This window comes from Poecile atricapillus, chromosome 1, assembly GCF_030490865.1.
Source record: "Poecile atricapillus isolate bPoeAtr1 chromosome 1, bPoeAtr1.hap1, whole genome shotgun sequence".
NCBI classification, from domain to species: domain Eukaryota; kingdom Metazoa; phylum Chordata; class Aves; order Passeriformes; family Paridae; genus Poecile; species Poecile atricapillus.
In genome coordinates, this window is record NC_081249.1 from 111570089 (window position 1) to 111585467 (window position 15379).

Genomic DNA, 15379 nt, shown 5'->3' on the forward strand with positions numbered 1-15379 from the left:
AATCAGCAAAGAAGAACATGAAATTGAGCCAACAATAGGACAGATGAAAATTAAACTTGATAGAAATATCTGTACAGGATTACATAGTTCCTTCCCAGACTAAGGAGGGAGAAGTCTTTTTATTTTTTTTTTGCTTCACTACAGTTCTAGTGAGTTAGAACAGTGACTTCTTTAGATTTAGACAGATCTGTGCTACCCACTGCCTGTGTGTGGCAAGGAGTTCTCTGTACCATGTACAAGCAGACAATGTCTGTGCAGACTCTTTTCTTCCTACACAAATACTGAGGGCATCTTGCTTGTTTTATGCTTGAAAGGGAGGTTTGTTATGCGGTTTGGACTTAGTACAATGGATTTTATTTTATTTTTCTTTTCTACACCATTAACTGGGAAAAATACATAAAGCACAGCAGCTCTCAGTTCATTTAATTTGGTTGATAGAAGTCTTTGTATGTTCCAAATAAATATTTGGTAGTTGTTTTACAAAAGAATATTTTTTTGGCCCATAGTCAGAATATGTACAAGAGAAAGGAAGCTCTGATAGACTCTTATGATGAAAATTCACCACCCCTACTCCTCATCCTCCTTGGGGTGGTTTTTCTCTTGGAAATGAGAGCAGTGATAACAGGAGAATCTGAAGTATCAAGAGATAACCTAAGAGATGGGACTGAGGAGTCAGTGAATTTTGGAAGTGAATAGTATGGACTCTGAACAGCAGAATTAATGAATGGTGGTTTCTTCTGGTTTTGGTTATTGCAATTACTGTGATGTACTCAATTCTCCCACCCATGCTTGCATGCTCATTCTGTCAGATGTTTGCTGTCCAGCTTCTGAAGGCTTCTGAGCTGGTTGCTATCACTGAGTTAAAACTCAAACCTCATGATTTAAGGTTTGATTTGCCTACTTCAGGCTACTTTATTCAAAGCTGAGAAACAAATCAGCTGGGGTACTGATGGAGCAGGAGGGTTTGTTCTCCTGTTCTAACAAGGGGATTTAAGGTACTGCAGCACAGAAACATAGAATCCTATGAACAGAAGTAGATGGCTGTTACCATCTCTATGCTGAAAATCATGGTTTAATAAAAATCAAAACTTATATTTGAGGTACCAGGAACACACATGTGCACCCACCCACACTGACTTGACAAGATTTTTGCTTTCACGTGGATGTGACATGAACCCTGACAGACATTCTCTTGTTATGTCACAAGATCATACTTTGTTTTTGTACATAAATCTGAATGAATGTAGAGATGTATCTGCTTAAATCTGGATAGGGATTGTACATTGGCAGTTTAGAAGGTTCCAGATAAACAATATCTTCAATATGTTTTCCAAATCATGATGAATTCTATTTACTTATTAGGAAAACTACCAGTACAAGCACAATATTAACCTTGATTACTTTAAATTTGGAGGGTTTTTGTGGTCTGCTTGCTGTTTTGACTGTGCATAAGGTAGAAAAAAAATTAAACTACTCTCATGCTTCTAAACTGTAACCGAGTGATTATTTGTGAGGCCTTGCACATACAGACCCTTGGAGCATGGCAAAGAGCAGGAATAGATGGCATAGCTGGAAGCAAGAGAAGTTTGTTCCTCAGCTTTCTGGAGGTTAGCTTTTGTTTTACCTACAGCTAGGAAAAACTGGAGATATGAACAAGATGTATGACAGAGAGGAAACTGAGTGTAATAGCTGGGCTGGGTTGTTAGTTCCTCTGATGAGGCTTAATTATTACAATGCCTGCTGTCAGCTGGTACAAAAGTGTTTTAAACTCCTCCTTTGCACCATAGAATTGGCTTCCACAAAGTGTTGCAGAGGAAACATCTGTGAGTGGAAAACATCCTGTCACAGATAATACAAGGAAGGAGAAGTGAGTATATGCTTGGCCTGCTCTATACTTCTTTGATGGCAGGTATAATGCCATGTCTGTGCAATCACTCGATGCAGGAGTTATTGATGCCTCTTCTCTTCTGCCCTTCTAGCCAGTGTGACATGAACTTGCTGATTCTCAAAGCAGCACTGATGTGTCTCGTTCTTCTCCCTTCTTCTCTTTGCCTTTCCCATGCAGTCCAAGTATCAGCAGTAGAGGTCAACACCCCGGAGGAGATGTTTGTGGAGAACGGGACGGACGCAAAGCTCCCATGTACGTTCACATCCGTAGAAGTGATCAGCAGTGCAGCATCTGTCTCCTGGAGCTTTCAACCTGAGGGAGCAGCCACTCGTATCTCAGTAAGCAGTGGCTGGAGGGGGACAGACCTGGGAGGGGAGACTGGGATAGTTGAGCAGTGGTTGTCTAGTTGGTTCTAAGGAGCAAGCACATATGGATTGGACCCTCCTTTGTGTGACTTATCCCCATCACTCTGATTTTAGGGGGCTTTTTTAGAGTTGTATGAAAATATTGCAGTCTTCTAGATCTCTGCCAAGACTGGAGTGTGCAGCGACCACAAAATACACTAGGTAGTCTGTTAGTCTTAGGAGAGGGATGTTGGTATGGAAGCTCTATGTATGAAGTAGATTAGCATCTAGGAATTTTGTAAATCCTCTATCATTTTGCATTTGACTGAACGTAGCAGTCACAGAATTTGAATTACCACTGTAATTGCAGTGTTACATTGTGTATTGTGCATGTTGTTTATTTTGTTTCTGTACTGTATAGCCTCTGCTTGAAAGGGTTTGAAGTAAGACCAGTCTCTCTGGTTTCAGAACAGAATTGAGTAGCTCAAATCAGTAAGCAGTTACATTCTCATATTATAGTTACTTGACAAATGAAAAATCAGGCTAGCAAGGAACTTAGGCAAATAATATTTGTCATTGCTCAGTTACTGTATGTTGGGCCCGAGTGGGCTCAGGTCCCTTGGATGTAAATCTTCAAAAAAATGTCTTTGGTAGGTTGATAGCTGTCTTCTTCCTCTTCTTCCTCAGACACTTGTGCCTCTTTCTTGTACCTTGTCGTGACTGAGAATTTAGAGGAAGCAGAAAAAGGAACTCTGGGATAGCTTTGAGGATATGGGGATAGCAGGTTGCTCAGCCTGTTTGTGTTTGTCTCCTACCCTCTTGCTGCAGACGTGAGCTCATTTAAACTCTAGGAGCTCTTCAGTGCTCAGAGCAGAGATGGTCAAAACCAGTGTGTGAGCATCTTGCTCAGTATATAGAGCTCTGAGGAACAAGCTTCTGAACTCTCGGTGAAATAAATATTTAGTTTTGAAGAGGGAGCTCTCCCCATTGGGAATTCAAAGCAGTAGTTGGGCAGAAGCTTACGGAAGTAGGGCATATTTCCTGCCAGTGTTGAACAGGATGGGTGAAGAGAAGCCATCTGTTTGTGTGTTTCCCGTTCCCCATATATCCTGTTGTGCCTTTCCCTTTCTGCATCACTGTTCAGTCATAGGAATAGAGCTTCAGCACATAACATTCTTTTTGGAATTGAAGTCCATTCAGGTATTCCACCTGGATGTAGTTGTCAGCACAACTGAAAGAAAAGCAAATTGTCTTTGAGCAGAAGTGACCCAGCACAATTTGATGTTAATTCCCTGTTTCTTTTGAGGGTCTGGGGAAGGTGTAGAGGGGATGTTTATTTATGAGCCCGAGTCATGGCATTGCACAGCTTGGTGGGTGTGAATTTGAAAGATCAATCTCATGACGAGCTTATGTCTGAGCTAAGCCCATGCATCTCTTGACAAGGATGGTCCTATGCTCCTTTAGAATCACACTGGCAATCTTGTGGCCATGTGGTGAGGCTGACTCAACTGTGAGCTTCCCCTGATTGTCCCCTTCCCTCACCTTGTGTTCCAAAGAAGTCTCATCTCACTCCACCATAGGCAAGGGATGGCTTGAGTCACTTAGCTTGTGTTTTGGGACTTTCTTTACTTTGTGATTTCTGCTCCCCCAGGTGAGGTCATCTAGAGAGATGAGGAATCTGCCTCTGGCCTTCTAGACTTCCAGTGGGATGACTTCCCCTGTGCACAGGGGTGTGGTAATGCAGTGCTACTCTGTTAAAAGTTACAATCCAGCTGGAAAAGCTGCAGACTGATCCAGAGTCCCTCCTAAATGTTGGCAGCTGACTGTGTGCTTGCCAGCTTTCTACCACAAGAAATACTTTGTTGAATTTATGTTAATCTGTAGACAACAAATAAGATGCGTGGCAGCAGGACAGATGGCCATGATGTGCACATACCTGATCTGGACAAGATCCAAAGATCTTGTTCAAAGAAAAAGATTTGTGCTGCTAAGTGATAAGGCCTGATACTCAGAGTGCAGGTCTGATAGAGAGGATGTTGGAATTGCAAGCCTGAGAACAAGGGCAGGAAAAGGAAAAGGGATAGGAGGTGACTTGAATGGAAATATGACTGTCTTGTAGGCAGTCTGTTCTGTGGCAGAGACACTGCTTTGTAAATAAGGCAGGAGAAAGAGGAAGCTGGAATATTGTCCTAAATTTCTTTCATTGTTCTCTGGAGACTGAACTGAAGGGAATTCAGTTTGATTCTTGATTAGGTTTGTTTTGCTGTCTTGCAGGATATCCAATTAAGAAAGGATGTGGTCTTGCAATTCTTCTGCAGCCTTGAGGCCTCACTTAGGGTATCCCCATGCGTTTGAAAGCAGAGTTGTCCTGTAGAAGTCTATGCACTTCTACTGCTCTAAATTCCAATTCTGGACAGGTATAGTTAGGAAATACTCAGTTCCTCCTTAGTCTGTACTAAAGAGGTTTATTCTTCAAAAATTTTTGGTTGTGTATAGGGAGTGCAGAGCCAATGTGCAGCTTAGTCACTTAAAAAGTGGGAAACAGTTATATTTAGTTACCTGAAGGTTTCTGGAAAACAGCTAGATGTACTCTAAATTGGTCATGGGATTTTCTGAGGGGGTGGAAGGAAGGGAGAGTGTTGCATGTTAATTTAGCTGCACTTTAGTTGCAAGTAACACAGCAAAACACAAGATGGGAAACTTGATATCCTTTTTCTGCTAGGATGCAGGCAGCTTCCTGTGCCTGAAAGATAGATGGCTGCATTCCAGGACTCTTCTGTCCTTTAATTATTACCAGGTTACCAGGTTTTTTTTTTCTCTTTCCCCTACCTTCTTTTCTGCAAAACTGTGTCCCCTGCAAAACAGAAAAAAAAAACCCAAACCCAGCCAATCCAACCACAAAACAAATCAAAACCAACAGAAAACTGAAACTTGCAGTCTCTTGTGCTGTTATGGTTGAGGTGCAAGCATGGTTATGTGATCAAGAGGCAACAAGGCTGACTGAAGTGATGAAGTAGGAGGATAAAAACCTCACCTGCTGTCTGTGTGTAACACAATTGGCTCTGGGAGAATGCTGTAATAGTGGGAGAAGCATGGTAGCTCCGTACTTGCTAATTGGATTATTCTTATATCCTCTTTTCCTTGACTGCAGTTTTTCTATTACTCTAATGGGAAGTCATACCCTGGAAAGGACATACCATTTAAAGACAGGATCACTTGGGCTGGAGATCTTAACAAGAAAGATGCTTCTATCACTATATCAAACATGCAGTTCCGGGACAACGGCACGTACATTTGCGATGTCAAGAACCCACCTGACATTGTTGTCAAACCAGGAGAAATCCGAGTTAGAGTTGTGGAGAAAGGTATTCATTCACCCTATATGTTTTTTCTTTTCCTTCTTGTTTTTTTTTCCCCCTCCATTTCTTGTTTGAATCACTTTTATTGGGGGTGGGGGAGTAGCCTGGAGGGAATAATTGCTCTTTTAATTCTCTTCTTCCAGATCCTAATAATGAAACCAGTATCTGTCAGCTGTTTAAAAACTGTATGTCATACCCTTTCCTCTCTGCCCACTGATTCCTGTGGTTTAAACAATTCTTAGGAAAAGCTGATGGAAAGGCTTGATGAAGACACGTCTTCTCATTTTGAAGTCCTATGAATATATTTCCTGCATTATGCTACATCAAGGGTTAGGGTGACTTATGAAATCTAGTGAGCAAGGAGAAAAAGTAACAGACTCTTCTTTTTGAAACCCTTCTGGTATATTTAATGGAATGCAAAATTATAAATCTGGTCCAAACATACAGAAAGCGAAATGCTACTGTGTTCCATGCAAAGGTGTTTGTGTTGAATGTGCATTCAGTCTCTTACTCAGGTGTTCTTAAAAAATCCATGGTGGCTCTTACAAACTTCAGGGCCTGGCTACTTGCAATCACATGAGGCTTATGGTTAGCATTTGGTAACATTTGTCACAGGTCAAGAGCACTAAGATTCTGTTTGTCAATTTGGCTCTTTATTTCCCTTGATCATCCAAAACATTTGATTGTTCCACCTCAGCTGGAGGTCATCCAAAATGTGATGTTCTTCCTACAATTAAATGATTATTACAGTAATTGCATTACCAAATTTATAATTTAGGAAGGACAAGAATAAATGTTGAATTCATAAATGGCAGTGCTGATGCAGCTATTCCATTAGTTTCAGTATGTTAGGGCAGATACCCATGTGTGTGTCCCACTTGGAGTGATACTGCTTCTAGAGCAGGGGTGTACCCCTGCTCATGGGGTCATTCCATATTCTTATGTAGGCAAGGTCTCTAATTTTTCTCTTCATGGAACAGTTTGGGTTGGGTGGGACCTCTGGAGGTCCAACCATCACTTAGAACTTTCTGTTTCTTGGAAGTTTGAAGCCTATATAAAATAGGGTCTGTTTATTTTCTCACAATGATAGTCACTATGAAGAAGCAGTAAAGCAATTGCTGGTTTGGCAAAGTCAGGTTGTCCTGGAAAAGCCTTTTCAGATTTTAACCCAGGTTAAGCAACTAAAGACTGACTTCAGTACACTAATTCAGCTGATAGTTTTCAACAGGCTTGCATGCTGACTTTCCTATAGTTGGGCACCTGGAAGAGAATCTCATCGATTCTGAATGGAGACCTGTGTTTGAAATATTTCTCACCATCAGAAAAAATGTTGCAACATCTCTCTTCAGATTCTTAAAAAGGCAGTGAAAATGGGCTTCCAAGCTCTTGTCTAGGTTGTAACTCATCCTGAACTGAGCTGGAGCAGTTTTTTCATTTGGAATAAATACATGATGACACTTGGCATATTGGTTTTTTACTAAGTATGCATCTAATAGTACTGAATTGTATGTCTGGTGTTGTAAACCGTCCAAAGCCACAGCCATTCTTTGCACATTGAAATGACCTGATAGATGATAGGTTAGCTTTAGGTTTTGGATTAAGAATTTAATAAGTTCCATGGTGGCCTAATTTTTAAAAATTGCCAAACTAACCCAGCTGATTTTTACTGCAGTATCTACATGGTGTTTGTACAAACAGCTCTATCAAGTGTGTTGGAAGAATTCTACTGGCAAGGATGAAAAGCAAGGCTGTTTTTTTCAATAGACTATCTGAATCTGGAAAGGACTACAATTTAAAGCCTGAACAACAGAAATTCATAGGGAATTCCAGTATATAATGTATATTCTTACATTAGGCTGACACTGCTTGTAACAGGAAGCTGCTTAGCAATGTGTTCAAGACAGCTTGTGTTACCTGTGGTTGACACATGGGGGGAGAAATTTAGAATGGTACAAGAATCTTTACACTTAGGAGCAATGGAAATGTCGCTTTCCTGCCTCTTTCATAAAACTGATACTGACATGCTCTCAGTGAAATGGAAATTGCTCTGAATTTCAGCAATAATAAGTGAAAAGTGGATTTTTGGTTTATGCTGAGCTGTTAACTTAAATATTGGCTTTCAGAGCTGGTGTTTGGTTATGTAGCTAGGACTGCCTTTCACAGTGAAGTCATTGGCTGCTCTGGAAGTGCTTATGAGGAATTTGTGTAGCTGTAAAATTCTGGAAAATATAGGGACCATTTTCTGAAAAGCAATAAAGTCAGGTTCTTAGTTTTACATATGAACAGTAGCATTTTTTTTATACAGTCTTAAAAATGTTTACTAACAGGATTTAACTGCTGTCCATCATTCAGATTCAACCAACCAGAAAAACCCTCTTGAGTTAAAGAAGTGACAAGACTGTCAGAGTTCTAATATCATTCTTTCAGCAGATACTCTGCTCTATAGTTTTGGATTGTCACTTGCTGCCTTGCTCTAATGAAATGTGTGTGTTTTCTGGTGTACAAGGCAGCATCAGGTCTGCTGTCAGAAATGCATGTCTGATTTGATGCTTTTGCAGACAGTTATTCCTGCACTTCTGGAAAAGTGAAAAAGCACAGAAACTAGCGAACTCCTTATATGCCTCAAAGTAAATTAGTTCATTTTTGCATGGGCCTCAAATCCAGTCACATCTTACATATCTGAATATTATAACTTGTAGGACTCTCCTTATAGCAGATGGATCCCTGGGCTGCTGAAAGGTTCTAGAAAGAATGTCTTCCTCTAAGTTGTGCCGTTCATATCTTCATTTTTAATTTCTAACTAAGGCTCTGAATTCCCGTATTGCTCTGAACTGGCATATCACACTGGGGAACCAGGAAAGCTGCTGATGTGATGTTTGTCTGAATGATGTTATGATCAGTGAGACAGACAGAAGTCAGGTAGCCCTTCTGCTGAAAGTCACTGAATTCCAAAGGAACAGGACTAAATGTAAGCCTTCTCAGTTTTCTCAGTATGATGCCCCTGCATCAGGGTGCTGCTGGTCTGTGGTCGTGCTGGAATGAGTCAAGGATGGTTAAGGGGCTGTTCTACCTTTCATATGAGGAGAAATGGAGGCAGCTGGGATTGTCTGGCCTGCAGAAGAGATGGAGGGGTGATCTAGGCTGCAGAAGAGAACAAAGGCTCAGGAGAATCCTCTCACCAGATATTCATGTACATTGATAGCACCTAAAGAAGACTGAGCCAGGCTCTTCAGTGGTGCCTAGTGCCAGGAAAAGAGACAATTGGCATAAATTAGAACACAGGAAATTCTGTCTGCACTTAAAACTCCACATTTTTACAGTGGTTGAACACTGGACTAGTGTGTTGGTTTGGCAAGGCCTGGTTTTAGGTAGCAGGGGTGTCACAGAGATGGCTCCTGTGAGAAGCCTGCTGGAAGCTTCCACCATGTCTGGTGGAACCAATGGCTGATGGCTCTGAAGATGGACATGCTGCTAGCCAAAGCTGGGCCAGTGAGAGAGGCTGGTAAGGCCTCTGTGATGACTTATTTAAGAAGAAAATCAAAACAAGGTCATGGAGGTTTTTGCTACTAGCCAGAGAAGAAGAGGTTATATGTTAGGGAGAACAACATGGTGACACCAAGGAGGGGCAGGAGGTGCTCCAGGCACTGGAGCTGATCCCTCTGCAGCATGATGAGGACCATGGTGAAGCAGCTGTGCTCCTGCAGCCCATGGGGGAGGTGCCTATGCTAGAGTGGGTGGATACCTGGTGGAGGCCATCATCCAGTGGAAGACCCAGTGGAGAGAGACAGTCCCTGTTTCCAGGCTGGAGCAGCCTGTCCTTGGAGGACTACACCCCGTGGAGAGACCCATGCTGCAGCAGTTTTGGGAACACTGTGTGCCCGTGGGAGAGACTCATGTTTGCAGCAGGTGTGGTAGGGTTGATACTCATGGGAGTGGCCCCATGCTGGAGAAGTTCATGGAGAGCTGTCTCCTGTGGGAGGGACCCCATGGTGCATCAGGGTAAGGACACCTCACCCTGAGCAGCAGAAGCAGTTCATATCAATGATGAACTGACCAAAACCTTCATGCCCTGTCTCCCTGCACTGTCAGGGAGGGGCTGGGGGGGAAAAGGTGCTTTAAAGGCTTATTTTATTTCTCATTATCCTCCTCTGCTCCTGTTAGTAATAAATTTCACTTTGCAGCTGAAGTTGAGCCTGTTTTGCCCTTGAAATATTTCTCCTGATCCTTATCTCACTCATGAAGCCTTCATTAATTTTTTTTCTTTTCCCTCCTTTGCCTAGCTGTGGCAGAGGAGGGTGAGCAGGCGACTCTCATGGGTGCCTGACATGGGGCCAGTGTCAAACCACAACAACTCAGTTGCCTGAAGAGTCTCCCATCCTTGGTGATAGTGAGATCCAGAGTGGACAGAGTACTGAGCAAACTGTGCTGCTTGGCCCTGCTTAAGCAGAGGGTTTGGATTGGACAGTCTCAAGACATCCTCTCCAGCCTCTACAATTCTGTGATGATCAGATGCAGGTGTCTGGGATATATATGGGTGTAGGTTTTGCCTGTTGGATCTTCTACTGATTCACTTGTGTTTGGTAGAAGTAGCTAGAGTAGCATGGAGTCTTCTAAGAAACCCTCTGGCCTGAGATGTTCCTTGTGTTAACCACAATGTGGGGGGAAGGAAAGGACTTTGTTCTTATTGGGAAAAGCTGTAATGGTAGCCTGTGTATTCTTTGACTTGTAAGTATTTTGTACTTGTTCTCTGATGGACTTTTGTTTCTGGCTGCTCTTTTTTGGCCTACTCTCCCCCAGAATAATAATAGGGAAAGCATGAGTAAAGCAATACTGAGTTCGTTTTCCTGGTATTGTACAATGATCCTGACTTAAGAAGGGAAAGAAATGAGTCTGTAAAAATGTACAGGTCTGTATTTTGAGACACCAGAGTCACGTATAAACATTGCTAAGAGTGATCCTGGGTAGGAGCTCTGCTGTGTGCTGCATGCTCCCTGGAGAAAACCCAGCATTCAGCACTCCTAGTGGGTTAGCGATGTGCTGTGTCCAAATCTGCTTTCAAGTGTGCCTGCGTTTTCCTGTTGACCTCGCTGGGAATTGCCAGATGGCTGTAACCTGTTTTTTTTTCCCTTCAGATACAAAATGAGACAGGGTTGTCCTCATTGTCACTTGTGTTCCCTGACATGTAAAAACCTTTGGTTCAACATGAACTCTCTCCTGAAGGATTGTGACATTAAGAACACTCCTGGTGTATGCTCTGTTCCTATGTTACTCTGCTGGCTGCCTTCTGCCACTGCCACTTGGGCTGCATGCTGTAATTTCTGGGTATTACATTAGTATCTCTTGCTCTAAACTAATCCAGGCTCAAGGGCATTTGTGGTTTGCACTTCTGTTGAGCAGGGAATGCAGAAGAGTTGAATGTTTTCTCCCTTCTCTCCGCAGACAGCCTGCCTGCGTTCCCCATTGCCACCGTGGCAGGGATAGCCATCGGTACGGTTACAGGTCTCTCATCGCTCATCTCTATTGTCGTGTGTCTTGTCATCAGAAAGAACAACTCTAAAAAACGATACTCTGGGTAAGAGATCTCCCTCCTCACCCGTGACTGATGTGAGGAACAGCAGCAGGATCAGAGGGAGGGCTTAAAGAGGGGTAGGAGTTGTTTCAGCCAAGCCTTGGCAATCTCAGCTAGAGATAGGTATGGTTATGTGGAACTGTGATCATCTGCCTTTAGTGATTACCTCTGTACTGTGCTTGAAGAGACCTGCTGACCATGAGTTGCACCCGAAAATTACTAGGTGTTGAAGTTGATCCCCAGACACAAGGATATGTGCCCTCAGAGCATTTAATCCAAGACCCCCTAGCTCTGGTCTCTTCCCATTCCCTCCAGCTCTCCTTTCCTTACCACCTCCAAAGGAAAAGCACCACACATGCACTTTTAAGGAATGCTGTGTATTAAGATTAGGACTGGGTTTTTCTGTTACCAGTGTCTGTCTGTCTCCTAAGCCTGGACCAAAATACTTGCCAAGTACTTGCCAAAATCCCCTTCATCACCACTCTTTAAAGTAAGGAAGGAGTATCCACTCTGTATCCACATTCTCATTCGCATTCTGGTTTTTGTTACAGTCCCTGTTACCATCCCTGCAGGGTTTTTAGTGTTAGGAGGGTAACTCCAAAATGAAGCACAGTTCTTTGAGTGGGCATATGAAAAAACAACAAGAACTGACAAAGGCAGATGAGAGTCCTGTGGTGATGAAACTTGCTGCTGGAGGAGGAGATGCTTCCTTTTTTCTTCTCTCTAATTATCTGGTAATTTGGTTCTCTAAGAAAGAATGAAAATTATGTATGTAGTCTTAGAAACAACCCCAAAACATACAAGTTTCTTCTGTTCTTTGCCCAACAAATATTCCTGCTTATTGCAGGTTCTTTGGGTTGCCTGTGGGATAAAAGAAAATCACTCCAAAAATAAGCTTGTGGGGATTTCCAAATTAAACTTTGCCCTGTCCTTTTCCCAGTTGGAGAGCTTAGACAAAGTGAGTTGGCTATTGCCCAATGGTAAGGCTAAATACAGCAAGGGTGGCTGTGTGTGCTCAGAATTGTGTGGAAAGCCTGGTTTTTTCCTTTTCTGCATGTGTCTTCCCCCTAAGAACTGAAAAGAACCCTGCAGTATCCTGCACCAGCAGTGTGCCTGAGGTGGCCTGCTTGCACTGCTTCCCACTGACCCGCTCTCCAGTGTCTTCCTGCTGGAGGACACATGTTGGTGTTGAGTCTGGAGCAGTAGTTCATGCACTGTGATTTCTTGTAGCAGATTTAACTACTCTCTTGGAAAAGTAATATCTAAGGTTTAAATCCTGCTTTCACTGACCATGCCAGCTCTGCATGATGTGTAGAAAGAAACCAAGTGTGCTGTGACCCCCTCCAAACTTACGGACTGTCTTCTACATGATGCTAACCCGGTGTATGGTGGTGGAGAGAAGCACTTACTCCTAGATAACCATTCTGCCTTGAACTGAGGTGGGCTGGGGCCCTGCGTGGCATCTGGAACCCCTGCATGGCCACGGTTTCCATTCATGCTCTGACTTTGGTGTTTTTTTTTTTTTTTTTTTTTTTTGTTTTTTTTTCTTTCTGCCTTGGTGTGCTGGGATCGGATCCTGCTTACTTTCCTCTCCTTACAGAGATCCTGATATAGACGCCAGATTGGGGATGTAACAGGGCTGGGTCTTCTCTTCCAGTCCCACTAGACACCATGGTAACTAATCAAGTTGGTGGTTGCTGTTAATACCTGTGTGTGTGTGTACACATTTCCTCTTCCTTTGCTGACTAACCAGCTAGCTCTCTACTAACATCACTGTAATTTGTGCTGGAGTCTGTTGGCAAAGGGATGATGCATTTCACTGAGTGCTTGGGGTTTCATTGTCTCGTGTCTGACTGGGGTGGAGTTGTTTATCCCAGATGGTGTCCCTCCATCTCTTCCAGCAGTGAACTTGCCAGTGCATTGACTAAATCACAGGAAATTCTGAGCTCTTTCTGTGTCAAAATTAAAGTAAATTCCCTGTAAGTGTTCCTCTGGCTCAGACAGCTTGGGTGTTGGAAAACTTGCAGGGATCTCTTAAGCCTGAATGGTAACACTTATATAGTGTAGATCTGAGAAGTTTTGTGAATAAAACAATTAATGATTACATAATTTTGGTAACAGAAGGGATGCATTGTCTCTGAGACAGTCGAGACCCCTTGCCATGATGGCTGGGGTTGTACTTTTTTTAAATTCTAACTGCTGCAGTTAAGAGGAGCTAGATCTGCTATGATAAGACCTACCACAGGGTAAAAAATGCTTGCCCTGCGAGGAGGTGGTCTGCTTAATGTCACTGTCCTTGTTTGTTTCTGTACTCACTTTATACACTGTCTACAAAGACTGAGGGAAAAGGATGCCCAGTGGTCAGAAGGTTGTGGTACCAGAGGGCATTCTTGTGACTGCTGCCAAGGAGGTGGCTACTTAATTCTCCTGGGTGCTTTGGTACAAGGAGGTAGATCCAGCACTGAGAGACCCATCACTGCATTGCCCAGAAGTCACCAACTTTAAGATCATTTGCTCTGTGGTATTAATTTTTCTGTCACAGGCTTGTTTTCTTTTCAGTCCTGCTTTAAGCAGATGAAAAGAAGCAATCAGAGGGTGAAAACCAGCAGCCTTGTTTTAGGGGTGTTGGTTCTCACCACAAGACAGTTCTTTTGTTTGAGAACCAAGATGTGCCTGATTAGATATTCAAGTAGCTGTATGAGGGCACATAACATAAAAGTCCTGTATGATTCTTGAGGTAATTGCTCCACAGACTGGTGTCTACTGGGAGAATTATTTTGGGCTCACAGCCTAACTATAACAGCAAGGGAACGAATGTAGAGTTGGGTAGGAAGTACCTTGCTGGTGTAGAGAGCTGGTGGCTCTTGCAGGTGTTGGCTCTAAGTGTAGCACTGGTACAACACTTGCCTCAGTGATTGGGATTGTTTAGCTTCTAGTTAGAAGATAATTGCTGTCTACTGCTGTTGACTGAGAAGAAAACACATGATTTTGGAGAGGCTGAGTTGAATGGGAGTATCTAAGGATCAGGGGCTGTGGAGGAGATGCTGTCCTATGTTAATAGCTGCTCCTTCCTGTTGCTTACCAATGAAACTCAGAGGAAGGACAGAGAAATGTGTCGGGAGAGATGGAGAATTGTGTGTGTTTATTTCAGAATCCATTATGTTCATTTCTTTACTTTGGCGTAACCTGCCACATTTCATCTTGCCATCATTCGTCTTTTGTTTTTGTTTCTTTTTTTTTTTGTTTGTTTTTGTTTTGGTTTGGTTTTCGTGTGCCTCTTGAACATTGTCGTGCAAACTCTGCTCTGCCACCTCGTCAGCTGCAGTACCTCTGAGAGCTTGATGTCTCCGGTTAAGCAGGCTCCGCAGAAGGCGCCCTCCGACACAGAGGGCCTGGTAAACAGCGTGCCCGCCAGATCACACCAGGTAAACTGCTCCTGCTGCTCCCCAAGACAGGATTCCCCCCCATCTTGGGCCAGCTGCTGTGGAAAACATCCAGGCAGGGTGGGATTCGTGCATTAGGGGCTGTCTGCTGGTAAAAGTGCGTGCGCTGGACGAGGGGTGCACAGTAAGCCGAGACTGGTGAGCTCTGCTGTAGAAGTCTTGGTGCAGTTGAAAGAGCAGCATCTTTGTATTAGCTCAGGTGGAGTTTTATGTCCTTTTTGTACTAAATTATGAAAAACCATGGTTGTGATCTTGTGCATTAACACAGGTGGTAGTGAAGTGCAAGGATGAGGAGTGGTCAGTGAGTAGCTGTTTAACACAGGCACAGTACAATGTCTGTCAGATATGGATCACCCCCTAAAGCTGCCTAGTCTGTTCTGGGGTGGTAATGGCGAGGAATTTGCCTTGCACTCTCATGCTCCATGGCACGTACTTCCTTCACAAGGGGAGGAGCCAGATGCTGACCAGTTGGTGCTGCTGAGAGCTCTCTTCTGCTGAGCCTCCCAACTTTTGTGGGCTTGAAAGTGCCACTCTTTGTGGTTGTTGCAGCTGGCAAAGTTCTGCTGACTTTGAAGGGAAAAAGTGGCTTTTATCCAGACTTAACATCCCACGGGAGGGGACAGAGCATGAGTCAGACAGGGATTCTGTGCAGGGATCATTACTTGTTAGTACAGGATTTCCTTGTCTGGAAGCTGTTTCTTCCCTCTTGATTTGATTATTCCTAGCAATTTTCCTGTGAATATACAGGTCCTGGGAGAGTTTAAGTTCAAAATGGA

At 43.2% G+C, this 15379-nt stretch overlaps 1 protein-coding gene across 2 annotated transcripts in view; it reads left to right on the forward strand.

The window, feature by feature from the left end:
- MPZL1 (myelin protein zero like 1) overlaps window positions 1-15379 on the forward strand; it is a 35438-nt gene that overhangs the window by 11202 nt on the left and 8857 nt on the right. Inside the window, exons 2-5 of one of the 2 annotated variants that reach the window (XM_058830710.1) lie at window positions 2066-2226; window positions 5384-5597; window positions 11031-11163; window positions 14480-14585. In XM_058830710.1, coding sequence (XP_058686693.1) covers window positions 2066-2226; window positions 5384-5597; window positions 11031-11163; window positions 14480-14585 — 614 coding nt within the window. Of the gene's footprint in view, window positions 1-1899; window positions 2227-5383; window positions 5598-11030; window positions 11164-14479; window positions 14586-15379 lie in introns of those variants that run through there. The other variant, XM_058830701.1, reaches the window with a different exon arrangement.